This window comes from Ipomoea nil, unplaced genomic scaffold (genome assembly GCF_001879475.1).
Source record: "Ipomoea nil cultivar Tokyo-kokei standard unplaced genomic scaffold, Asagao_1.1 scaffold2662, whole genome shotgun sequence".
Lineage (NCBI taxonomy): Eukaryota > Viridiplantae > Streptophyta > Magnoliopsida > Solanales > Convolvulaceae > Ipomoea > Ipomoea nil.
In genome coordinates, this window is record NW_017619090.1 from 2,288,816 (window position 1) to 2,311,118 (window position 22,303).

The 22,303-nt window shown below is 37.2% G+C and overlaps 1 protein-coding gene and 1 long non-coding RNA gene across 2 annotated transcripts; one reads left to right on the plus strand and one right to left on the minus strand.

Annotated features, from left to right (window-relative positions):
* Positions 1 to 12,268: 12,268 nt before the first annotated feature.
* LOC109154940 lies at positions 12,269 to 13,797 on the plus strand. The gene is made up of 2 exons (XR_002049822.1): positions 12,269 to 12,528; positions 13,450 to 13,797. It is a non-coding gene; the product is annotated as an uncharacterized LOC109154940 (long non-coding RNA).
* A 1,869-nt stretch (positions 13,798 to 15,666) lies between these two features.
* On the minus strand, positions 15,667 to 16,549 carry LOC109154953 (probable LRR receptor-like serine/threonine-protein kinase At2g16250). Its single transcript, XM_019302681.1, has 2 exons — positions 16,493 to 16,549; positions 15,667 to 16,329 (listed from the first exon to the last, which is right to left on the minus strand). Exons 1-2 carry the CDS (start codon positions 16,547 to 16,549, stop codon positions 15,667 to 15,669), a joined length of 720 nt encoding a protein of 239 aa, XP_019158226.1.
* Between the last annotated feature and the right edge of the window lie 5,754 nt (positions 16,550 to 22,303).

Here is a 22,303-nt window from a genome sequence, read left to right on the forward strand (position 1 = left end):
GAGGGCTTGCAATTGTTCTCCGGTGCCAGTGTCATGTGACGAAGCCGCATGACGTGGTCACGGGACTGGATGGCACGAACACGCGGGGCCCGTGCCTGAGTACCACGGCCACGTGGATGTCCTCGAGCCACAGGCGGTGCATCGATCCGAGCCAGTGGAGCCTCATTTAGAGGTGATTCTGGACCGATCAATGGCACGGGTGAAGTCTGGGGTGCGGGTGGTGGTCCACCGTATGGCACAATTGGCCCTGCGGCCCATGGTGTGGTCCCGGTGTCACAACCGGGTACTTGTGTAGGAGCACCTGTAGCAGAGGGAAAACAACTCTCGTCAAAGTGCACATGGCGACAGATAAAGGTCTTCCCAGTAGTAAGGTTCATGCACCTATAGCCGCTAAAAGATACGGGGTAACCTAGGAAGACACATGGGGCTGATCGGAACTCAATTTTGTGACGCTTATAGGGACGGAGGTATGGATAGCAGCGACAGCCAAAAACCCTTAGAAACGAGTATGACAGTGAAGTGTTAAACAATTTGTAATGCGGACTCTGAAACTGCAGAACAGAAGAAGGAAGTCGATTTATAAGATAGGTGGCGGTTTCAAAGGCAAAGTCCCAATATTTTAACGGGACAGAGCCAGCTGCTAGTAGATTTAAACCAGTTTCAACAATGTGTCGATTCCAGCGCTCCACTCGACCATTCTGTTCGTGCGTGTAGGCACAAGATTGCCTATGCACTATACCGAGTGACTCAAAAATTGTGTGTAGACGGCGGTATTCACCCCCTAGATCAGATTGGATGGATTTTATAGAACGCGAAAACAAGTGTTCAAGCATCACACGAAAGGAATCAAACACTTTATATATATCGGACTTTACACGCAGCGGATAAAACCAAGTGAACCGTGAACAATCGTCCACAAATAAAACAAAGTATCTAAACCCAGAATCAGAAATAATGGGAGAGGGCCCCCAAATGTTTGTATAGACTAGATCTAATACATTATTGCTAGCGTGATCTAATCTATCAAGTGGATGCTGAGACAAGTAACTTATTTACCAAAAATATCATATGAGTCATCCAAGCAAAAGCAAAAATTTTAAAAACTATCCCCAAATCAATGAATCCTCCCTCACACTTAAAAATTTGTATCGTCCCTGATGCAAAACAAAAGATAAGAGAACAAGACAAAAGAAAAAGCAAAAATATCACGAACTAGAAAGTAATAAAACTAAAATAAGATGAAACTAGAAAGCAATAAAACTAAACTAGAAAGCAATAAAAGATAACATGGGGTGTCTCCCATGAAGCGCTAAGTTTAACGTCTTTAGCTCGACGTTACCTCATTAATGAATGCTCATCCTGGTTGATTTGCGAGGTTGTCTTCATCCCACTTCATTAGATGAACCATGTTGCATGAACTTTTCTCCTCAAAGGCATTAAATTCCACTTTTTCTTCTCCAAATTCGAAAATCATCGTTCCCTTCCTTGCATCAATTAATGCTCCAGTTGTGGCCAAGAAAGGTCTCCCCAAGATAAGTGGAATATCCGGATTTTTCTGAGCATCTATTACAATGAAATCAACAGGGACAAAATACTTGTCTACACGAACTGGAACATCTTCAAGAATACCAACAACGGTTGAGGTAGACTGATCCGCCATGAATAATGTGAGTTTGATTGGTTTTGGATCACCCAAATTTAGCTTCTTACAAAGTGAAAGAGGCATGACACTAACACTGGCTCCAAGATCACAAAGAGATCCCTTTATAGGACGACCTCCAACAATACAAGGAATTGTGAACTTCCCCAGATCTTTATATTTAGTCACTCTCCTCCCAATTCCGAGTGTTAAAGCCCTATACTCTTGTGCCATTGCAATCATCTCATGTTCCCCATATTTTCTTTTTTTAGCAAGAATATCTTTCAAGAATTTTCCATAGGAGGGGACTTGGGAGAACAAATCAAGTAAAGGGACAGAAATTTTCAAATTTTCAACAATTTCTAAAAATTTCTTCCATCTACTTTCCTTTGTTTGCTACTGAATTTTTAAAGGGATGGGCAATGGATTTTCATACCCTCTCACGGGCTTCTTTCCTTCATCAATGTCTTGGTGATTGTTTTTCACAACAGTTGGCTCTGCATCCTCAAGTATCTTTTCAATCTCCACTTCAACAATTTTATTTGGAATTGATGCTTTGATTGGATGAGGTGGCTCTTCATGTACATTGTCACTTCTTGTTACAATTGCATTGACATGCTCCCTTTGATTTTCAGTACTAGCTGGCAACATACTTGTGACTCTCGTGCTAGAAATAGAAGCTTGATTTGCTAGCTGATTCTCTAGCATCTTATTGTGGACGCTCAACTGATCCACCCTCTATGTTAATTGCCTAAACCTCTCTTCACTTTCTAATTGTGACTTAAGTATCCTCTCCATCATAGCTTCCAGTTTCAATGAGGATGTTGCATCCACAGTGGGCCAGGGTTGCATAGGCTGAGTAATTGGAGCTTGGTATCCTTGAGTTGGCTGAAATTGTTGGGAAGGACCCGCTCTATAATTTTGTTGTCCTTGAAATCCTGGAGGTGGTACTCTGTTGCCCAATTTTTGTGCATTAGCTGCTCCCATTGGGTTACTCCATGAGAAACCCAGATGGTTCCTTGGTGCATTCAGATTGTAGGCTCCTCGGTGCTGGAATGACTGTTGCTGCCTACCATATCCGACCAAATCAACTTGTTCTATTGTGGCTTGCGAATCAACATTGAAACACTCCCCCAAATTATGCTCTCCTCCACAAAGCTCACACATCATAATTGGTCTTGAAGGAATAGAAGAAGTAGAAACATTACCCACATTCTGATTCTTGAAAGTGAATTGAGCCAACTGTTGAACTAAGGTAGCCATGTTGTAAACTTTAGCTGCCAAGGCAGATATTTGCTCACCATCATTTATACTTCCTACCAGTCTCTGGGAAGATCTCTCTGAGTACCAAGTCGTCCCATTCATTGCAATCTTTTCCAAACGATCTTCAGCTTGAGCTGGCTCTAAAACAGTAAATGATCCTCCCGAATAAGCATCAACCATGATTTTTGAATTATCCAGTAATCCTTCATAAAAAGCCATCATAAGATCCCAACTCTGAATACCGTGGTGTGGGCATTGTCTCCTCAACTCCTTGAATCTCTCTCAAGACTCTGCTAAAGACTCACCAGCCAACTATTTGAAATTCTGAATTCCCCGCCTCATTTTTTGAGTCTTAGAGATGGGATAGAATCTTTTCAAAAATTCTCTATGCAACTGGTCCTAAGTCTCAAAGTAATTTGCTGGATATGAGATAAGCCGACTGTGAGCCTTATCCCTTACTGAGAATGGAAAAAGGAGAAGCTTGATAGCATCATGAGAGACCCCGTTAATTTTGAAAGTGCTACAGATCCTCAGGAATTTTGCGATGTGAGCATTAGAATCATCTGTTGGTGATCATCCAAACTGATCTGAAGCAACCATCTGTAGAATAGCTGGTTTGATCTCAAAATTATTAGCTTCAACCCTCGGCACATTGATACTTCCATGTTCCTCCACATCAGGGGTGATGCAGTCTGACATGGATTTCCCTGCGGGTGGGGGTTGATTATCCCCTCCTTCGTTAGGATTCACTTAGTTATTTATTTGTTCATGTTCCATCTTTCTCTGCTTTCTAAGTAACTTGACCTGCTTTTCAATCTCAGGGTTTAAAGGCAATAATCACTTCCCGAAGATCGTGTGCGCATAATCCTTCACACTCAACAAGAATAGCTTGTTAACGATTAGCAAAAATAAAATTAAAAAAATGGATTAGTTTCCTAGAATAAAGATTTCACTAATGTTAATATTGAACGCCACTTCCCCGGCAACTGCGCCAATTTGATTGTACTATATTTTCAAACAAATAAATACCTGGAGTATCAGGTTATTGATCCACAAGGAAGTGGTTGTTTAAAGCACTAGCTACTAATTTATTCTATGAAGCTAATCCTAACGATTAACTTGGATGGTTGTATAAAATAAATAAAATAAAGCAATGATTTAGGGTAATGGAAACAATAAAGAGAGAATGAGATTCCCGGGATTCAAGTGTTTAATCCCCTAGTGCCAATCCTAAAAACAATATTAAAATATGTGTTTAACAAGTGTGAGGATGCAAGGTGGTATAGAGCTACTCCCGTAGTCCATAACACTAGTGAATATCAACTCCCGTGATATAAACACCCAATAAAACAGAATGATGTATCATAACAAATTCCTAACTACTACAATCTCTCGATGTGCAATAATCAAGAATTTAAACTCCCTAACAAAATTACTGTTGGAAATTGGTGAATAAATCGAAACACAAAATATATATAAATTATATATTTGTCCCGAAAGATGGAATTTAATTTATAGAAAATTAATTCCAACCAATTTTGGTTCGAAACCAAAATTACACACACACACACACACACACACACACACACACACACACACACACACACACACATATATATATATATATATATATATATATATATATATATATAACGTATATATATTAACCAAATAGGGATTTATTTTATCAAAATAATCCCACCACAACTAGTACGAAACTAGTAAACGGGACTTAATTTCCACGAAATTAATCCCACCACAACTAGTACGAAACTAGAAAAAGGATTTAATCTTTCCAAGATTAATCCCACCACTTGGTCCGAAACCAAGAACAAAAAATAAACAAGATACGGGTTTCTAACCTGAGGTTTTAACCCAACGAGAAGAAAGAAGTAGCAGAGGAAGCCCGAGTCGTGTGTACACACACTCTCCTTAAAACCGATTCGCCACCTCCCGAGGGTGCTAGGACCGTTGTGGCGTCAGTCTCCCAGGATAAAACGGCCTACGACTTTGGCGTTCGAGCACTCCAACCCAAAGCCCGGCGAACTAGAACACAAGTTGAGCACTCTGATGTTTTACGGAAGATGTTGGCAGAAACTTTTCTCTTTGAAACAAAGGATGAGCATAGAGAGAAGTGAAAATGAGGCTTTTGATTTCTCAAACGGAGTGAAAACAACAATCTTCCAATATCATGTATTTGTAGGGAAGAGTGGAGTTAAAAGCTTATAATGGCACATTAATCCAATATAAATTCAATTTTATAATTGAATTATAACGTTCGAAATGGTCGTACTTATTATCGAAATAATATCAACGGTCACGAACTTAATACGCAATTAATTCGTATCGACCATAACGCCCCGTTTCAAAATATCTGAGTGACCGAGAAGTCCGTACAAACCCGAAGGTTTAACGAATTGGGACCGGAAACCACACCCGAGTGGTCTGCAAGCACCGAAGCGGTGCAGCACGAATCAATGCATATAACATTTGATTCATGCACACCGAATACATAGCACGAAATGAGCTGCTTTGGAATCCAAAGCTCAAGCTCAATTCATGCACAACTTTCGTCCATGCACAAAGCATAGCACGAAAGTTCATTTCCCAATTCACTAAACAAGCTTTCAAAAGCTTAATTGCAACTTAACCTTTTTCCAAAACTTAATTACAAGCATTCTTTCGTGAATGCTAAGTAATTAGCATCAAGATTAGTGCTAATCTTAATTAACCACTAAACAATAGGTTTAAGTTGTTGACTTCTCTCAAATAGGTATACTTTGAGAATCAATTTCTCATTCACCTATTATCCATTTTGAGCGTACATTATATCAAATTCTTCGTCTCACTACGAAGAACCCGAATCCACTTTGACCCGACCCAAATCGGAAGTGGACCCCACATATATTTGTACCACAAAATAATCACTCAAAATGCCATTTTTAGCTAAAAATTCCAACAATCCCCCACATGAATGAAAATTGATTTTTGGGACGAGGAAAAATCGACACGAACGTGCTCAACGGTCGATCCCTGCATAGCATAGGTAGGTGTTACCCTTTGAACCTTGCCTTGTGAAAATATGTTTACTCTACTGGCTGTATGGTATAACTTGATGTCTTTGAACCAACTGCCGTTTGTGTAGACGATGACATATCACACACAGGAACCTTCCAACCTTTGTTCTGTTCTCATGGGTGTGCCCGTTTTGGTCATGGGTCACTTTCCTGGTTCTGCGAGAGTTGCTAAAGAATTGAGCCCATCAATTCTCCTTTGAAGCGACCCCACTTCTCTCTAACATAGGTGATTCTTTATCGAGTATCCCGCATACTCACACATGTCAACCGACATTCGAATCATTAAGCATCAACATGCTAGCCTCATGCGGGAGTCACTGTTCTTACGAGGAATGGTAGGGAGTCCGAGACCCCCACAGTGACACGCTTCGTTCTATAATTTAGTTGTCCCATTGAACCTAGGTGCCAGCTAGGTTGGGTGTCCACTATAGAACTTTTATTCCATGGGCTTCAAACCCATTCCTCGTGCCAACTTCTCAACAACATCTTTGCTCAACCCTTTGGTTAGCGGATCCGCTATATTGTCCTTTGACTTCACATAGTCAACAGAGACAACACCCGTTGTGAGTAGTTGTTTAATGGTATTATGTCTTCGACGTATATGTCTAGACTTACCATTATACATATGACTTCGCACTCTCCCAATTGTTGCTTGATTATCACAATGCACACTAATTGGAGGTACAGGTCTATCCCAACAAGGAATATCCTCCACAAAATGGCGTAGCCATTCAGCCTCTTCACAACATTTGTCTAAGGCTATCAGCTCAGATTCCATCGTGGATCTAGCTATCAAGGTTTGTTTCGAGGATTTCCAAGAAACGGCTGCACCGGCTAACGTAAACACGTAGCCACTCGTGGACTTAGAGTCCTTCATATCCGATATCCAGTTAGCGTCGCTATACCCTTCAAGTACAGCAGGATATCGTGTATAGTGCAGTCCCCAGTCACGAGTATACCTCAAGTATCTCATAACTCTCACTATTGCCTTCCAGTGCGCATCACTGGGGTTACTCGTATATCTACTGAGTTTGCTAACCGCAAAGGCAATATCAGGCCTGGTACAACTCATTAGATATATCAAACTTCCAATAATCTTAGCGTATTCTACTTGAGATATACACTTTCCGTGATTTTTGGACAGATGAACGTTAGTATCTAATGGAGTCCTAGCCACTTGATAATCATCCATGTTAAACTTTGCAAGGATTTTATCAACATAATGAGATTGGCATAACACGAGACCATCAGGTCTTCTCACGATTCTAATCCCAAGGATCAAATCTGCCAAACCCATATCCTTCATGTCAAATCTCGAATTTAACATGTCCTTGGTAGATTTGATCATTCGATCGTTACTACCCACGATGAGTATATCATCCACATATAAAAAAAAAAATGACATAACCGTCTATCGTTTCCTTAACGTAGACACACTTGTCACTTTCATTTATATTGAACCCATTGGTTAACATCGCATGGTCAAACTTCTCGTGCCATTGCTTAGGCGCTTGTTTTAAACCATATAACTATTTAACCAATTTACAGACTTTCTTTTCTTGGCCTGGAACCGCAAAACCCTCAGGTTGTTCCATATAGATTTCTTCATCTAACTCGCCATTCAAGAAAGCTGTTTTCACATCCATTTGATGAACTTCCAAATTCCGCAGTGCGGCTATGGCAAGTATCATCCTTATGGAATTTATTCTCGTTACGGGAGAATACGTGTCAAAGAAATCAAGGCCCTCGTGTTGCCTGTAACCCTTAATTACAAGTCTAGCCTTATACTTCTCAATGGAACCATCAGGTTTCAACTTCCGTCTAAAGACCCACTTGGATCCCAAGGGCTTACTACCCGGAGGAAGATCAACCAGTTCCCAAGTGTGATTCTGTAGGATAGAATCCACTTCACTCTTTATAGTCTCTTTCCACATTGGTCCTTCCGTAGAAGTCACAGCTTCTACATACGTTTGAGGCTCGTTTTCTAACAAACATGTCAGAAAATCCGGTTCATTTTCTAGTAAAAAAGTTAGAATATGCGTATCACATTCTAACATGTACGTCAGAAAATCTGGACCAAAGGATTTTTCAATCCTAACTCGCTTGCTACGTCTAGCTTCGAGCTCGGGTTCTATTTCAGACCCTCCACTGCCGTTATCCACAGCCTCGTCGAATGCTCGTTTCGACGTACTAGGTCCCTCACTGGACCTACACGGAAATACATCTTCAAAGAACGATGCATTCCTTGATTCAATTATCGTGTTCTTATGTACGTCCGGATTATGGGACTCGTGTGCTAAGAACCAATATGCACTACTTGTAACACCCCAGATTTTCAGGACATTTAAAACTTATAAAATAAAGGTGAAATCTCATTTATTCAAAACGTAACATAAAGAGTACGGGGTGCTATGCCACACCTGAGCTAGAGAACTCAGGTGCACAGGCCAACTAACTAATATCCTTAATAAAGTAAATGCATAACATGGCACACAGGCCGAAAGGGAAACTATCTACTTCTACGTTTCAAGATCTAGCGCGCTCCAGTGACTTATTCTTCTGTGCCTGAAAGCCAAATATATCTGTTCCTTATTAATTTTGGTGCTGCGCCTTTTGCTTATTTTAAGAATTGCCGCCGGCGTCCGAATGTCTTATGTAATTACTAATTAGCGTTGCGCGACTTCGGAGCCTTGTGCTGATTTCTGGGAACGCCTATGGGAAATTTTAGACGCGTCGAGCCAAGCGCTCAACACATCGAACTTGTTGTGTACGCGTCCTTTAGTCCACTTTGATTTTAATTTTTTTTTAGAGTAACGTTATCAATTAGAGATAATGTGAGGAGAATGTAAGAGTGATTAGGAAAGAAAATGTGAGAGGAAAAAGAAAAAAAAAATCAAAACTGATTTTTTATTAAAAAAATAATATAAAAAGTATGGTCAGGCGCGCGCGTGCATTGCACGCGCCCGTGTGGGCAGCTGCTGTGCGCGCAGCCCATGCTCCTTTTGTTTTCTTTCTTTCTTTCTTTTCTACCATTCTTCTCAACTTTGCAGGCCAATTCTTCCCCATTTTATTTCTTCCCCACACTTGTTATTAATCCCATTCAAGTGAAAGCATATGACATTATCCTCCATTCCTTCCCTGATGGGGATGCTCTTAGAACTTCCCTTGCTCATAGAATTGACCTACAATTGTTCAAAAACACTAACAAACACCATAAAACATCCAAAACAAGTGTGAACCATAACTAAATGATAAAACAAGAGATTAAACAATTAAATTACCAAAACTATGGACTCAAACCTATCAAATATAATTAAATCAATACTAGAAATATGTACAATTGGACTCACATCACCCGCACAACCACCGCCCACCGCCACACCGCCCCGAACTGCAACCGACATACCTTTCGATGCCTTCTTCTTCCCAATCATACAGCCACAGCTGTAGACGCACATCCTTCACCGCATCAGACCATAGATGCACCGCCGCAAGCTACATTTTAAGTATTTTTTTTTTTAATTTCAATTTCTGAATTATTAGAGTTACAATAATTATATTTGGAATTATTTATTAATGTATTTCAAATTTTAAGAATTATTAATTAGGTATATATTATGAATTTTATAAGTTAATTGGTTATATATTTAGAATTATTAGTTTGATATATTTGTATTTTATGATTTATTGATATTATATTTTGAATTATTATTAATTTATTTTAAATTTTAGCAAATAATGTTGATATATATATATATATATATATATATATGTGTGTGTGTGTGTGTGTGTGTGTGTGTGTGTGTGTGTGTGTGTGTGTGTGTGTGTGTGTGTGTGTGTATTTTAAGATTTATTGATATTATATTTTAAATTATTATTAATTTATTTTGAATTTTAGGAATTATTATATTGTTATATTTTGAATTATTTTAAGAATTATTGTTAGGAATTGCATGGTTGAACCTTAAAAGAAGTGTTTATTTATTACTAGGAATATTAATCAATAAATATCTTGTAAGAATTAAATAACATGATGTTCCACCATGTTAACAAAAGTTTATTTAGGGTTAATATTATTTTAGATTGACTTGTGATGGATAAAAGTTGAATGAATGCTTCTCGAATTAGTACGGAATATGAAGACAGAGTTAGAGAATTTTTAGACTTTGCAAAACGTCGTCTTCCAAATAATAATTGGATGTTTTTTTGTCATGGTAAGAAGTGTTGTAATCTAAGAAAATTAAATTAGGTGCAGACGACGTATATGATCATCTAATTTGTGATGGAATTAATCTAAGTTATACAAAACGGATATGACACAGTGAAGGAGGAGGATGGACTAGTACATCTAACATGTATGTTGACAACGAAGCAAATGAAGATGATGAGTCTGAAGATCAGTTGGATGAAATGTTTCGTGATGTTGGAGGAGAGTTCACCAATCGATCAAATGAGTTTGATGAATTATTAAATGATCCAAAACAACCTTTTGTGGCCATGGTGTAGTAAATATACTCGGTTATTTACTGTTTTGAAATTATTCAACTTAAAAGTTAGGAATGGGTGGAGCGACAAGAGCTTTACTGCTTTACTTGATTTATTAAAGGATATGCTTCCAGAAGCTAATGAACTTTCGAAAAGTACATATGATGCCAAGAAAACAAACCTAATGATTAAACTGCTAAAATTTAATAGACTCAACTGATCCACAGAACGTAACACAAAATAAACCTAATGAAACCTAACACAAAGGGGGTGTTTGGTTGGCATGAATTGCATTGACATTGACATTGAATTGCAATTCAATGAAATGATAAACTACATTGTTTGGTTTAAAGGAATTGCAATTCCCTCAATTTATTGAATTGCAATTCATCCATACAATGAAAAGGGAAAATGAAGGAAATGATATATTTGTCCTTGAATGTTATTATTAATATTATTACACAATGGTATTTTAATCTTTATATCACTTATCCCATTTCCATTATTCCTCCCTACCAAACAATGTAATTATAATTCTTACTTTATTCCCACCTTATTCTTTTCCCACCGAATTACAATTCCTTTCCCCCTTGATTCCTTCCTTCCAACCAAACGTCCTGAAAATAAACCTAATGACTAATGGCTTTTAGGCGGGTGGGGTGTTTTCTGTCGGGGCCCTAAATTTTTAATTTCATTTGTTTTTATTTGTTTTTTTTTTTTAAATTTCATTTGTTTCCCGTATGTGTACACATGAGGGTGCATTCCCCGAGAGGTCACAAATTGTACACTAGATACCAAAATGACCCTGCATGAAAAAAATGATCCAAAGGAGGAAAAGCGTGTCGCAGGAGACCGACTCTAGGTGTTGTAAAGTCAGTCTCCACGAGACCGTCTTTATTATTTTACAAAGTTGGTCTCTGCCAGACCATCTTTATTTTTAAAACTAATACTAATCTAGTGTATTCCTATTTTTATGGTATATATATATATACGGTATATTATATTATTATGGTATATATACTATCAAGCAATATAAAATTAATTCAACGACTCATGTTTAATTACAATTCATATATATAGATTATCATAAAATAAAATGTAATGATTGTAAAGAAGAAAGTCTAACGACTCACGTTTAATTGTAATTATACTATAAGGGAAAAATAGTACTTTTCCCCTTGTGTTATATACTTATAGCACTTTTTCTCCATAAATTATTTAAGTGGCATCGTTTTCCCCTGATATATTAAACAGAAGATCAAGTTAAAAATAATAATAAATAAATAAATAAATCAATCAAATCTCGACAAGTGATTATAATTACTTTAAAATATATTATTATGTAGGTGGATTATAATAAAAGAAACGTAAATAAAATAAAAATTTGGTAATCTAGTCAACAAAAATTTAAAGTTAATCTTGTTAAAAATGTTAATTGCTATTTTTTTTTTTTAAGTTCAATGGCTTATTTGCTCTTTATTTTCAGATTCAATGGCTTATTTGATGATTATTTGAGTTGGAGGGTTATTTGAATTCATTGCTGTTTCTCAAATAGTTCAGTGAGGCTTATTTGTACTTTATCCCTTTTTATTAATTGTATATATAGATTATAACAAATTTAATTATTTAAATTCTTAATTAATCATTGCTAATCAATTTTATCAAACTATATTATTTAATTAATTCTAAATACGTACGTACAAATATAATACCTATATTTTGTTTCTTTTTTTTTCTTTTTTCTTTGAAGTTATAACAAATGGACTCAAGGAGACCATTTCTACACAATCTCCTTGAACACGACTTTCCCTAGTTAGTACCCATGCAGGCCTATATTGGTATCCACTATTGTTTTGTGCCTAATCTGAGTTATGATTCTACACATGACACCGCAACCAATGTTCAGACCCGACTCCGCGAGATCTGAAGCCTGCTGCAGTGCTGCGAGAAGAGGCGAGAGCTGCAAGGTTCAACTCCCTTCTCCGCCTGAGTTCCGACGCCACCACCAGCGCGGCAGCGCCACCGGCCACAACTCAGAAGTCTGCCTCAAATCTCAACTTCAAGGTTCAACTCCGATCCCTTCTCAGTTCAATACCCTTTGTTCATTGAATTCAATACTTCAATTTGTTTGCTTAATTCTCCTCTGCTCACTGCCCATGTTTACCTAATTTTGCCCTAATTTGATTTTGCTCTAAATCTTAATTTGCCCTAATTTGAATATTTGACGCAAGGTGTTTTACTCCATTTTTTATTTTCACTAATTTGAACCGTTCTGATGAATTTTGTTGTAGCTTCAAAGTGTTATGGCATCATTTGTGTGGCAGTGGGTTCATGTTTATGCCCCTTTTGTTCTTAATTTTTTTGGTACTTTTTTTCTTCCAAAGTTAACCTATCAATTTTCTTCAGTATGTATATCCTGGTCATTGACACTATTAATTATTAAACAAGAACAGTACTGATGTAAGTCATGTAACTCTAATCTATAATTTTTTTTTTTTCCCATACTGTAAGAACAATTAACTGACCCATTATTAGCAATTAGTTATTCTTCATTGAATTTCAACTCTTTTATACAATGTGGTACACTGGCAATTTTAGTTTTAGAGAAGGAAAGGGAAAGTGGTAGTTTTTGCCATTAAGTTATATGGAAATAGCAGACTGCTTAAATAGGGTGTCCTCAAACCTTGGGGGTTGGGTGCATAAAAGGTTCAGTATTCCTCGCTCTGTTAATTTTTCTTTCTGCTTCTCCCCTTTGAAATTATTTGAAAGCTTTAGAGCTGGAAATCACTTTAGCCACAGGGTCTACCAAGGTTACACATTTATGTGTTTCACATGTGATAAGCCAGTAGATTTAAGTTACAATTGAAACTTTACTGCATTGCATGTTTAAGTGTTTATTTCATTATGAACTCCGCCCTTTCTAGCTTATAGGTTTTGTAAAGCTATCTAGATCATGCATTTTTTCATATACAAATGGCTGTTCAGGTGTTTTCAACTTCCCATGCAGCAGAAGAGATGATTGATAGAAAGGTGTATTCTAATGCTGACTTCCTAAGAAGAGAATGCACAATTGAAACCAGTGGAGATTGTCTGTTTCTTGAGAAAATAATGATGAATGATTGGTTTCTTGTACTTATGACAATGTTTTTATCATATCTAGGCAGATGTAGCTCAATTAATTACCAAGGCACTTCTTATACTTATGACAATGTTTTTATCATATCTAGGCAGATGTAGCTCCATTAATTACCAAGGCACTTCTTATCTTATTTCCCTGTAGTGTGTCATTCTCCTGAGTTGAAATGATGATGATTGGATAAAGTTGCAGTTTAAGAATTTGTATTTTCATTTGAATTAATAATAGTAGTGGATGGAAATTGGTACTAAAACAATAATCGTGGATAAAAATTAATAGAAATTAAACATATGAAGTAAAGTCTTCATTTTGTTAATACTCGTGGGACTAAAATTAATATTTGCTCATTTTAAATTTTACAATACACACGCGCATAGGTAACAAAAAAAAATTTATGGATTGAACTTGGATTAATTAATTAATTTAATAATTCAAAATTAAATTTAGTTGAGATAATTAATTTAATTATCATAGTCTAATGATCCAGTAATTAATTTCAAATTAGGCATAATAATCATTTTTTGGAGGTAAAAACTTAGCATTAAATCACGAGCAAGATGGCTTACAAGAAAAGTAGGGGTATCATACCACTCCTCCCTAGTAACAGTGTGAGCGACAATCGCTTAACAAACCGGAATTTCCAAAACTAGAATAAAAGGAAGCAGAAGAAGAAATTGCATGAAAAACAGTTTGGGAGTCCATCCCCACCTCTATACTACCCATACCAGTATCCTTTAGCCAGCTCAAAGCCTCTCTCAAGCTAATTGCCTCGGTTGCTAATTGCCTCGGTTTAACAGTAAAGGTGCCAGACATAAGCAAAATCATTTTAATAACACATACATTCCGAGTTCAAATTTTTCAATGTCTACACTGAGCTTCAAACTCTCTATTAAAATCTTAGTGCTTTTAAATAAAATAAAGACGTCAATAACTTTGTAGTCTAGTGACTAAGTTGCTTTCTAAGTTTGTGGGTTTAAAATTGAGTCTTTATATTTCAGTACTCTACCGGATAAATTGGTATTACTGACAATCTGACTCTTGCGTTGAGAGCGTTGAAGTATGCAAAGCAATTTCCCAGTTTCATCAGATGCAATTTCAATCATCTCTTCTTCCCTCATATAGCAAAAATGGAGGAAACATGTTTCGAACCGCGGCTTCGCATGTAGACCTCTTTCCTCAACTCTATCATGGCTGGCTCGGCTAGCTCAAATTTGAGAATATTGCCCAAACAGTTCACTTTGATAATATTCGCCATGTTTTGTGATGGATGAGTCTGGGCTGGATTAATTACTCTTATTTATATAGTGTTGTCATGCTTCAGGAACACCGGCACAGAGCTCATGACCGAACAACCATATATTGTTCCATGGTAAACTCATGAATTCAAAATGCTTTGACTCATGAATTCAAAATGCTTCCTTGTCACAAGAGGACCTGTACCATATATTACACATTTAAACACATAAGTGGAAGTGGCTACCCCCATATTTCATCTTTCTGGTATACAAGCTAAGACGAGCGAGTGAAGTTTTCATTTGCATCATCTATATTTAATATTTGTTTATGTCTTTAAATAATTTGGTTTCTTGGTGGTGTATCATGTATGTACACCCCCCCCCCCCCCTTCACTCCAAAATGAGACAGATGATTTCTAGTGTTGTAGTAGATGTGTTGCTTCTGTAACTTTTACAGAGAATAGGAATGTTATTCAATAAAGAATGGAATTGGTACCGAATAGAATATGAATTGTATTCTATTTTCTGGTTAGTTGAATGAATAGACTTTAGAAATTGTATTCCAATGTTCCTGTTGGTTAAATGAATAAAAATGGAATATGGTGATTTTTGTAATTCATCATTAGTATAAGTGTGAGACTATTTATTAATAGGGTTCAAATTTTCTTATATATAAAAGAAATTTAAACCAATAAATTTTTATATTAGGATATTAAACAAAAAGTAATTAAAAGAAAGAGATAAAAGTAATTTGAGCTAACAGGCTTGGCCTAGCTCAACCCACATTAATTACATGCATGATAGCTTGGCACACATATATACAAGACTGTGTCATGTCGGCCCAAGCATAATATGTACAGTCGTTATATCGTGCACCGCGGTGCATAATCGGATTAAACCTGAGAGATTGCAGCTAGAAATATCTAAAAATTTCAGTAATTGAAGATTTCCAATGGACTCGAGTAATTCTCCATGAAAATTTGTGTCATTAAGTGACAAAATTTGCAAAGAGGTGTGTTTTGGAAACTCTGGAAACTGGCCACTCAGAAGGTTATTATTGGAGATGTCAATGGTTTTCAATTTTGAAAGGCGAAAAACATTTTCTGGGAAATCTCCATAAAACTCACAAGAAGTAGCCAAATTGAGAGTTTCCAAGTTCATGAAATTCTCCAAAATAGTGGGAAACTCAGAAGGCAGATTGTTATAGCTAAGCTGCAAATAAGACAACGATTTTAGTGTTGCAAATGAAGGGCGGATTGGACCATTGAGACCACAACTGGACAAACTTAAAACTTCAAGATGAGGCAATGCAGAGGATAAGACTTGAGACCAGTTAGAGCCTTGAGCTGAGAGGTCTACACCATCAAGATACACATTTTTTAAAGAATTCAGATTCATAAAAAGAGATTTAAGATTTGGTTTTCTTAGCTCTACAGATATCGAGGAAAGATCAAGAGACACCAACCTTGTCAGCATCGAAATCCCCACAGGAATCTGACCAGAAAAACTGGTATACGAAAGGTTAAAGTAAGTCAAATTCCTGAGTTTCTCCAACTTCGAAACGGAAATGGAGTGTAGTTGAAATTGTTGCAAGAAAGATTGAGAGTTTGAAGATGGTGCAGATTGAAAATGGGAAAACTTTCACCGGACATCATACTGAAACTGAGGTCGAGTCCGATGGCATAACCGGTGGCAAGGTCACAAGAAACGCCATCCCGACTACAGCAATCTTCCTTCATATTCCATTCCATCATCTTCTTTGAAGAGTTCTTCTCGTCACATGGATAAGACGGTGGGGGTGAATGATGGTTGAGAGCTCTCAGCTGCGACAGTGCTAACCATTGGCTGTGTACACATTTTTTGGTTGTGGTACTACTTGACAACATCAACATGGAAGAATTGAAGATGAAGATGAAGATACAACAACCACCACAATACTACGTACTCTGCAACACAATAAAAACAAATATGAGAATTACTATGTTTAAATATGTCATTTTGTGTATTATGTTTATGTTGGAAGGTGTGGAGATAATATCTAATGTCTATCCATGCAAGAAAAGTGCATATTATAGGGGAGCTAATATATAGAGGAATGACCGGTGACATTTTATTTTTAAATTACTTTTTCTTTTATCACATATTTTTAGTAACTAGCTTAATTACACATTTCAATAACTTCGCCGATGAGTTGTCTATTAATTAGTCCTCATGGTTTGAGTTCATCAATTATTGACTATTCCACTCTTCGTTGTTAGAGTAGAATTAATTTTTATTCACCCATCATCCGTTTGAGTGTACAATATATCAATTATTTCATTTCATTACAAAAAATCCAAATCAATTTTGACCTTACCCAAATCAAAAGTGGACCTTATATATATTTGTACCACAAAATAGCTATTTAAAATATCATTTTATGCTATTTTTCCAACGAATTGAATTTTAAATTTAATATTTGAATTCCATTAGTGCTAATAAATTTCATTTCTCCTATAAATACTTGTGTTTCGCAGAATGATTGTAGTTACCACGTATTTTTATAATAACTTCATAACACTTATTTTCTTCTTTCTCTCGTAAACCTATTTTCTTCTTTGAACATTCCTGCCAACACTTTGATATCAAAACTTACAAAGTGCTCACTTCCTTGAACATTATATTTGAGTGCTCAAATATATCATTGTAATCCATTTTATTCTGAGAGACTAATGCTATAACATTCGTACCTAGTAGCACACATGATTTCAATTTTTGTTTGAGATTATGTTTTTTAAAAATTCAAATTAAATCCCATTATTTATATTTTTATTTGATTTTATCTACTGATTCTCCTACAATTTCATCATTGACAAAGTGACAACCGCCTTTAGATAAAGAATAATGGCACGTTTGGTTCGCGGAATGAATTTTGAAGGAATATGAATACTATTTCATCGGGAATGGAATAGGTAAGGAATAGAATAGAAATTGTATTCTATTGTTTGGTTTGGTGAAGGAATAGACTTTAGGATGTTTGGTTGGTTTAAGTAATTGAAATGGAATATATGTGTAAAATACATAATTACCCTAATACAAAATATATAATATTATTATGATGATGATTATTATTATTATTATTATTGTTGTTGTTGTTGTTGTTGTTGTTATTATTATTATTATTGTTATTATTATTGTTATTATTGTTATTATTATTATTATTATTATTATTCCGGGCGAAAGGAGAGAAAATGGGCGATTTTTCCAAAGAGGCGATCGATTGCTTCCGGGCTGGAGGTCCACTGTCGCGACCTTCCAGGGCATTCGTCCGGCATCCCCAAGGCCAGTGCCACTACAAGCAGATCGATCGATGCTGGTGAAGACGTCTCGCAATCTTCAGCCTTCGTTTGCGACGTCTGAGGGGTCGTGATCTTTTTCATCCCTCGACTTTTTCGCCGGCGACGACTCTGGCGGGCGATGACTAGTCTTCACTCATCGGAGATGTTAGGGAGACCCAGCGGAGGGATTGCCATGTTCAGATTGATGATCGCATGCCGGTTGCAATCGCGGAAGGTCAGACACAACACTCGACTTTGGGGCTGTTTCCGGTGGCGGAGGCTGCGCGAAGGCAGTCGGAGGATGGGGAAGGGTTCGTGAGTGAATGGCGAGCAGTTCCCTCTAATAAGATCGAGTATCGCCGGCGTCCAGGTTTTGCGGAAACAGTATCGCCGCTGGTAGGATTCCACCTGGCTACGGTGGCTGTTGGGGCGCGGGCTAGGTGGCTGTTGGCACTCCTTAGCATGTGTCGTACATTCTGGAGAATTTCCTCCGATGTGTCAGACGATCGCCCACCCCTGGCCGTGCTCCCCTCCATGAGGCGAGATGAACTGCTGATTGTTGTATATTTGCAAAAAAATAATACTCAGAGTACGAGTTATCGATCCACAAGGAAGTGGTTGTATTAAGCACTAGCTATTAAATTATTCTTTCAAGCTAATCCTAACAATTGACTTGGATGGTTGCATAAAATAAATAAATAAAATTAAGCAATGATTCAGGATAATGAAAGCAAAGTAGAGAGATTGAGATTCCTGGGATTAAGTGTTTAATCCCCTAGTGCCTAACCTAATGTAATATTAAATATGGGTTCATACGAGTGTGAGGATGCAAAGTGGTATAGAGCTACTCTCGCAGTCACTAACACTAGTGAATATCCACTCTCGTGCGATAATCACCCAATAGAAAAAGAACAAGCATCATAAATTCCTAACTTCTACCATCTCTCGAACTGGCAATAATCAAGAATTAAACTCCCTAAATAAATTACCCTTTCTCAAGGTGCAACAATTAGGTGATTATGTGTGCCCAAAATTATGCCCAACTCTCGTTGTGACACAAAGAAAGCAAACGAAGCAAGTAACTATGGCCACTAATTACAAGCATCAAACAATATAATCACAATTGCAACACACGTATTAAACCCAAATAATAATATATTAAAGAATCTGAGAGCTCAGACACATAGATTCATAAACACTTTTACCCAAGAATCTCTAAAGAATTTAGCCAAGCATGTCTAAATTATACATAGCAAATATATTTAAAGAATTACAAAGCATCAAAAGAGTACATGAATGAACCAGAAGATTCTCTCGAATCTCTCTAATCTTCTTCTTGCTTCCCAAGATAACTTGTGGCTCTTGATTTCTCTCTGTCTTGTCTCCAAAGATCTCTGAATGAATATTAGGATTGAGGAAGGTGAGATTTTATAGTTGGAACCAAACCCGGAGAGAATAGGAATCCCCCTAGGGTTGAGTGAAGATGGGCTTTTAATAGTGGGAGCCCAATAGGGATAAAATAGGAAGTTTCCACAACTTAAATTCTAGCCGAGGACATAGTTCCGATTTTCAGGCTTATTTTGACCATTTTCCCTTCTGATTTGGACTTTGAAGTCTTGATAAGAGTTCTAGCCCTTCGAGTCTTCTTTCCAATGGAACAAGAATTACCTCAGTCTGACATTCCTAGGTCGATATATAGTCCAAAAACCAAACTGTCGCCAATATATTTGAGAACTTTTACTGATGAAACTTCACTGGAAATTTTCGACGCGTCGAGTCGGGGTCTTGATACGTCGAATTTGGCGCTGCACATTAGATTTTAGCCCTTCGAGTCTTCTTTCCAATGGTGCAAGAATCACCTCAATCGGACATTCCTAGCATGAGATATGATCAAAATACTAAGTTGTCGCCAAATTCAGCGGGAATTACAACTCTTTGCTCTTTTGCTCCACTTTTCCCTTGTTTGGTTCTTGTGATCAAATCTATTGAAAGCACCACTCTTTGGCCCCCTTTTTAAGTATTTAAGCCACCTCCCTAGCCTCACATTGACTTTGTTTTGGCTCCAAACTCATCCTAGAACTTTCCTTGCTTTTGCCATTGATCTACAATGGTTCCAAAACACTAACAAACACCGTAAAACATTCAAAACAAGTGTGAACCATGAATAAATAATAAAATAAAGGATTATGCAATTAAATCACCAAAATTATGACCCTAAGCCTAACAAATATAGATAAATCAATACTAAAAATGTGCACAATTAGGCTCACATCAACTGCCCGATCGAATCGCCGGAAGTCGACTACCGGCACCTGGAATTTTGCGAAGGAAAAATTATCTTTTTTCTCTCTGTCACCAGAGCGTTTTTTCCTTAGGCGTGCGGGTGGATTTTCTGGCGGCCTCGGTAGCGTGATCGCCGGCCCCAGTTTGGTAATCGGCTAGCTCCTGAAACGAAGGGGAAGGTGGTGTGGGCCTCGGTGTGGTTGCGGTAGATAATTGAGGTTCCGGCAGTGTGGAAAGAGATGAAAGACATAGAGAAAGAGAGAAACGGTAAAATAGGTAATAAAATATAAAATCTATTCCTGAGAACTTAGGAATAGGTTAATACCAGGGGGCCCCTAGTAATAGCTATTCCCCGTAGGGGGAATACGCCATTCCCAGGAACATTATTTCTGGGAATAAAATTTTTTACCAAACAAAGGAATAGATCTATTACTGGGAATGCTATGTCATTCCAGACCTATTCCGCGAACCAAACGTGCCATAAGAGAAAAGAATGATGGGGTAAAGAGTGAATAAAAGAAGACTTAAAGTAGGTCTTGGCTATACATTTTTTAAACTTATCAAAGTAATAATCTGTTATTTTTTATAGAAAAAATTAGTATTAAATTAAATTTAAAATATTATTAATAACTTTTAGGTAAAGTATTGATTGTAGCAAAGTTGAGTGATAGTGAGACAGGTGAGTGTACGGGTGTGTTATGTTGTCCTCAGGGGATTGGGGGTTATGACACGCAATATGCAATCGTAATAAACTAAGCACTAGCATAAGGAAACCAACAATAAGCTAAGCAAATCATAAGTCATAACAAAATTAAGACTATGGTAACTAAACAAAATAACATAAACACATATGAACAAGATGTAAACACGAAATAAAGAAATAGGACTCAAGCTAGGGAGCATTATCTTCTAGATGCATAGCACAACATAAGGATTGGGGAAAATCACACAACCAAGGAATAGAGGGGATGCACGTAGGAATTCGAGTCTATAAGTCACTCACGTGAGTAAATTAATAAGGATTAGAAAAAGAAATTGCCCCAGTCTCGTGGTGAATCAACTCCAAGTTTTTCAAGAACACAAAGCATCTAAAACCCCCAATTTCCCCCATTTTCATAGAAAAAATCGGGTTTAGGCAAGGAGTGGCTTGGAATCTTGACCCAACTCTCATTGAGGCCAAGAATCCTCCAAAACATGTCAAAGAATGTGTACATCAAACATTAACATGATATAAACACAACACATTCTCAAACACATGAACCCTAGGTTAGAGTTCTTCCCCTTTTTGCAATAATCACAAATCAAGCATCAAGATAGATAATACAACCCTAACTCAAGCCCATAAACTAACTACTCATCATTAAATAACATAAATATCACAAAAACACAAGCATTAAACATAAATCTTGCAAAAGTAAGAGATAAGAGAAATAAAACTTCACTAAGAAATGGATGGCAAATCTTAGAATCCAAGTGTTGAATCCTTAATTACAAGCTTGAAATATGTTGTGGAACCCAAATCTAAGCCTAATCTAACACTAAAATATGAAAGGAAGTGAAATGAAATATCTAGGGTTGGAACAAGGTCCAAAACCAAGTTGAAATGACACAAACACGTGCCTAAATAGAGCAGAGCACATGGGACGCCCTCAGGGATGGGCGTACGCCATGGGGTACGATTTATTTTAGTGTTCACTGGAATGGACGTACTGGCATGTGTACGGGCGTACGGCAGGGCGTACGCCACTTGCTTCTTTTATCATATCTTGGATGGGATGAGGGATGGGCGTACGCAAGGGGGTACGAGGCTCCTGAAAATTCCTAAATGCATTCCAAACTCTTTGATTGATCTCTTGATCCAAAAATTG